Source organism: Poecilia reticulata, linkage group LG13 (genome assembly GCF_000633615.1).
Source record: "Poecilia reticulata strain Guanapo linkage group LG13, Guppy_female_1.0+MT, whole genome shotgun sequence".
NCBI lineage: Eukaryota > Metazoa > Chordata > Actinopteri > Cyprinodontiformes > Poeciliidae > Poecilia > Poecilia reticulata.
In genome coordinates, this window is record NC_024343.1 from 2026124 (window position 1) to 2028300 (window position 2177).

The window sequence follows — 2177 nt, forward strand, 5'->3', positions numbered from 1 at the left end:
CTTCACAGAATTGATTCCTCTGGATTTCATTTAGCTGCATCAGAATAAAGGGGTATGAACACATGTAGACTACTTTTACTAGCAGAAATGGTTGAAAACCATGTTTTTCTCCCCACTTTACAATGACAGACCAAGGTTGTGCTGGTCCATYACATAAAATACATCTAAAAACATTTGTGATTGCTCTGCCACGAAATATAAAAATCGTTTGCATGGMCCRTTTCAGCAGATGTTTCTGATCTCCGGGGCCGTCTCTTACTTGGAGGAGACACGCTGGTCTGGGGATGATGCGGCGAGCTGTGCGACAGCAGTGGGTTGATGCCGTGCGACGGAGCAGTGATGGCGTCCATAGCCAGCTTTTGCCTGAAGGCTTCCTCCTTACGTCTGTTGGCAAACCAGTTATAAACTCTCACTTCGGTGACCAGGTTAGAGCCGAGTCCCTGAGCTTTGGAAGGGGAGACGCCTCTCTGAAGACACTCGGCTCTGCAGGAAACGAGGTAGAAGATGTTAAGGCTGTACCGCAGAATCTTTCGTCAGAGAGTTGTGTTTTTCTACCTGTTGCACTCCTCCACCAGAGCCTCCCTCTCCTCTTTGCTGGGGTTCTTCTGCCGCTCATAGGCCTGATACAGGATTTGCTGAGATGCAGGACCCCATTTGAAACGGTTACGCCTCATTTTCTTACTTAGGGGCTCAGTGCCGACCTCTTCRCTCGACTGACCCATGCCCGGGCCGGACATGTTGAACTCCGGGTAGAAAAAGGCCGGATCCTGGCTGCCTTTGTCTGACATGCTGCCGATAGAAGCTTGAGTGGCCTGGTTGAACTCTGCAAAAATAGAGAAATCATTCAAAACTAATTTTTTAAGCATTTTGTTGTTTTTATGTAAGTTTTTATTGTACTTGTTGCCATGATCAATCCAGGGTATAAGCAGACTTTTCAACTACCTGAGGGCATCGAGATGTAGCTGTATTGACAGTATATGTACGCAAATAGGAATTACGGAAATACATTTGCTTTATGGAAACATGCAGATTTTGGGGAAAAAAATCWAATTTTTTGCTAAAAAGTTTTTGCACTAGGATGAAGTGGCTTTTCRGCTGTATCAAAATTTGTGTATTTTGTAAAGCTGTAAAGGAAACACTTTTTCGYATCATGTCATGACAAAAAGACAAAGATGACATGCAGTAGTTGGAGGATCATGTCGCCAAATGTTTTTTAATGACTTATCACATGAACAAACTTAATAACAGAAAAACCTTTTTTTTCCCCTTAGCAGAATATCAACCAAATTTTACGTACATTTTTAACTGAAATGCAGAACCTGCCATAAAAAGAACTTTCTGCTGCAAATGGGGCGCTACCCTAGAGTGGGCGCCAAATCAATGGCAGAAAAAATATCTGTAGTCACCATTTTCTATATTAAACAGATGTTTGTGAATTAGTAAATGATAAAATCAATAACAGAGGTGTGCCCTTGCAGTGTGCGCCCCATTGAGAACGAGCTGAGGTGTGATTGCTTCATTTGAGTCCGGTTATCTGGTGAGAAATGGCACCTGCTATGTGTCTGCATCCACCTGAGAAAGTGCATAGGAGCGTCTAYAGCAGAAGGTAAACATATACTAAACATAATCCAGTTCGAGAAGCTCAGAGTGTCACGGCTTTGAGTTAAGAAATSCCACTGTTTCATGGTTTTACAACATCAACACAGATCAACACAAAATTTAAATCAGAAGCAGAGAATAGCAAAATGAATGCATAATGATATGTAACATTTATTTTCTGTTACATGGTTTTRATATATAAGCACAAATAGAAGATATCCGCCGCACACAGTGGCAGTTTTCAACCCCAGCATTAAAACAGCGTTATGCTAGTAAGATTAATAGGTGGTGKGCATTAAGTTTCCACAGTTTGACTGTCTGAAATAAGAAAAGGTCAATGTTCAGCTTTTGTAAACAATAAAAAAGTGTAGGAATCTTCTTTCAGCCAGCTGACTGGCAGCGAGAAGGAAAATCTGTTGTCCAGACATTTTCTCTCAAAAGCACTTTGAACTTAATGGTATGATCAGGAGCCCATTCCTCATGAATGCTAAGTACAACCTTCATGAAGCAGTCAACAGTGTTAATTACACCTACTTTAATCATTTAGTGTATCTGAATGCACTAAATTCATACTTAGG

General features: G+C 41.4%; 1 protein-coding gene across 1 annotated transcript in view; it reads right to left on the reverse strand.

The window, feature by feature from the left end:
* The window catches only part of hnf1ba (HNF1 homeobox Ba), a 29130-nt gene that overhangs the window by 22122 nt on the left and 4831 nt on the right, over positions 1–2177 (reverse strand). Inside the window, exons 3-4 of the mRNA XM_008424991.2 lie at positions 556–823; positions 260–483 (exon numbers count right to left, since the gene is read on the reverse strand). Coding sequence (XP_008423213.1) covers positions 260–483; positions 556–823 — 492 coding nt within the window. The remainder of the gene's footprint in view (positions 1–259; positions 484–555; positions 824–2177) is intronic.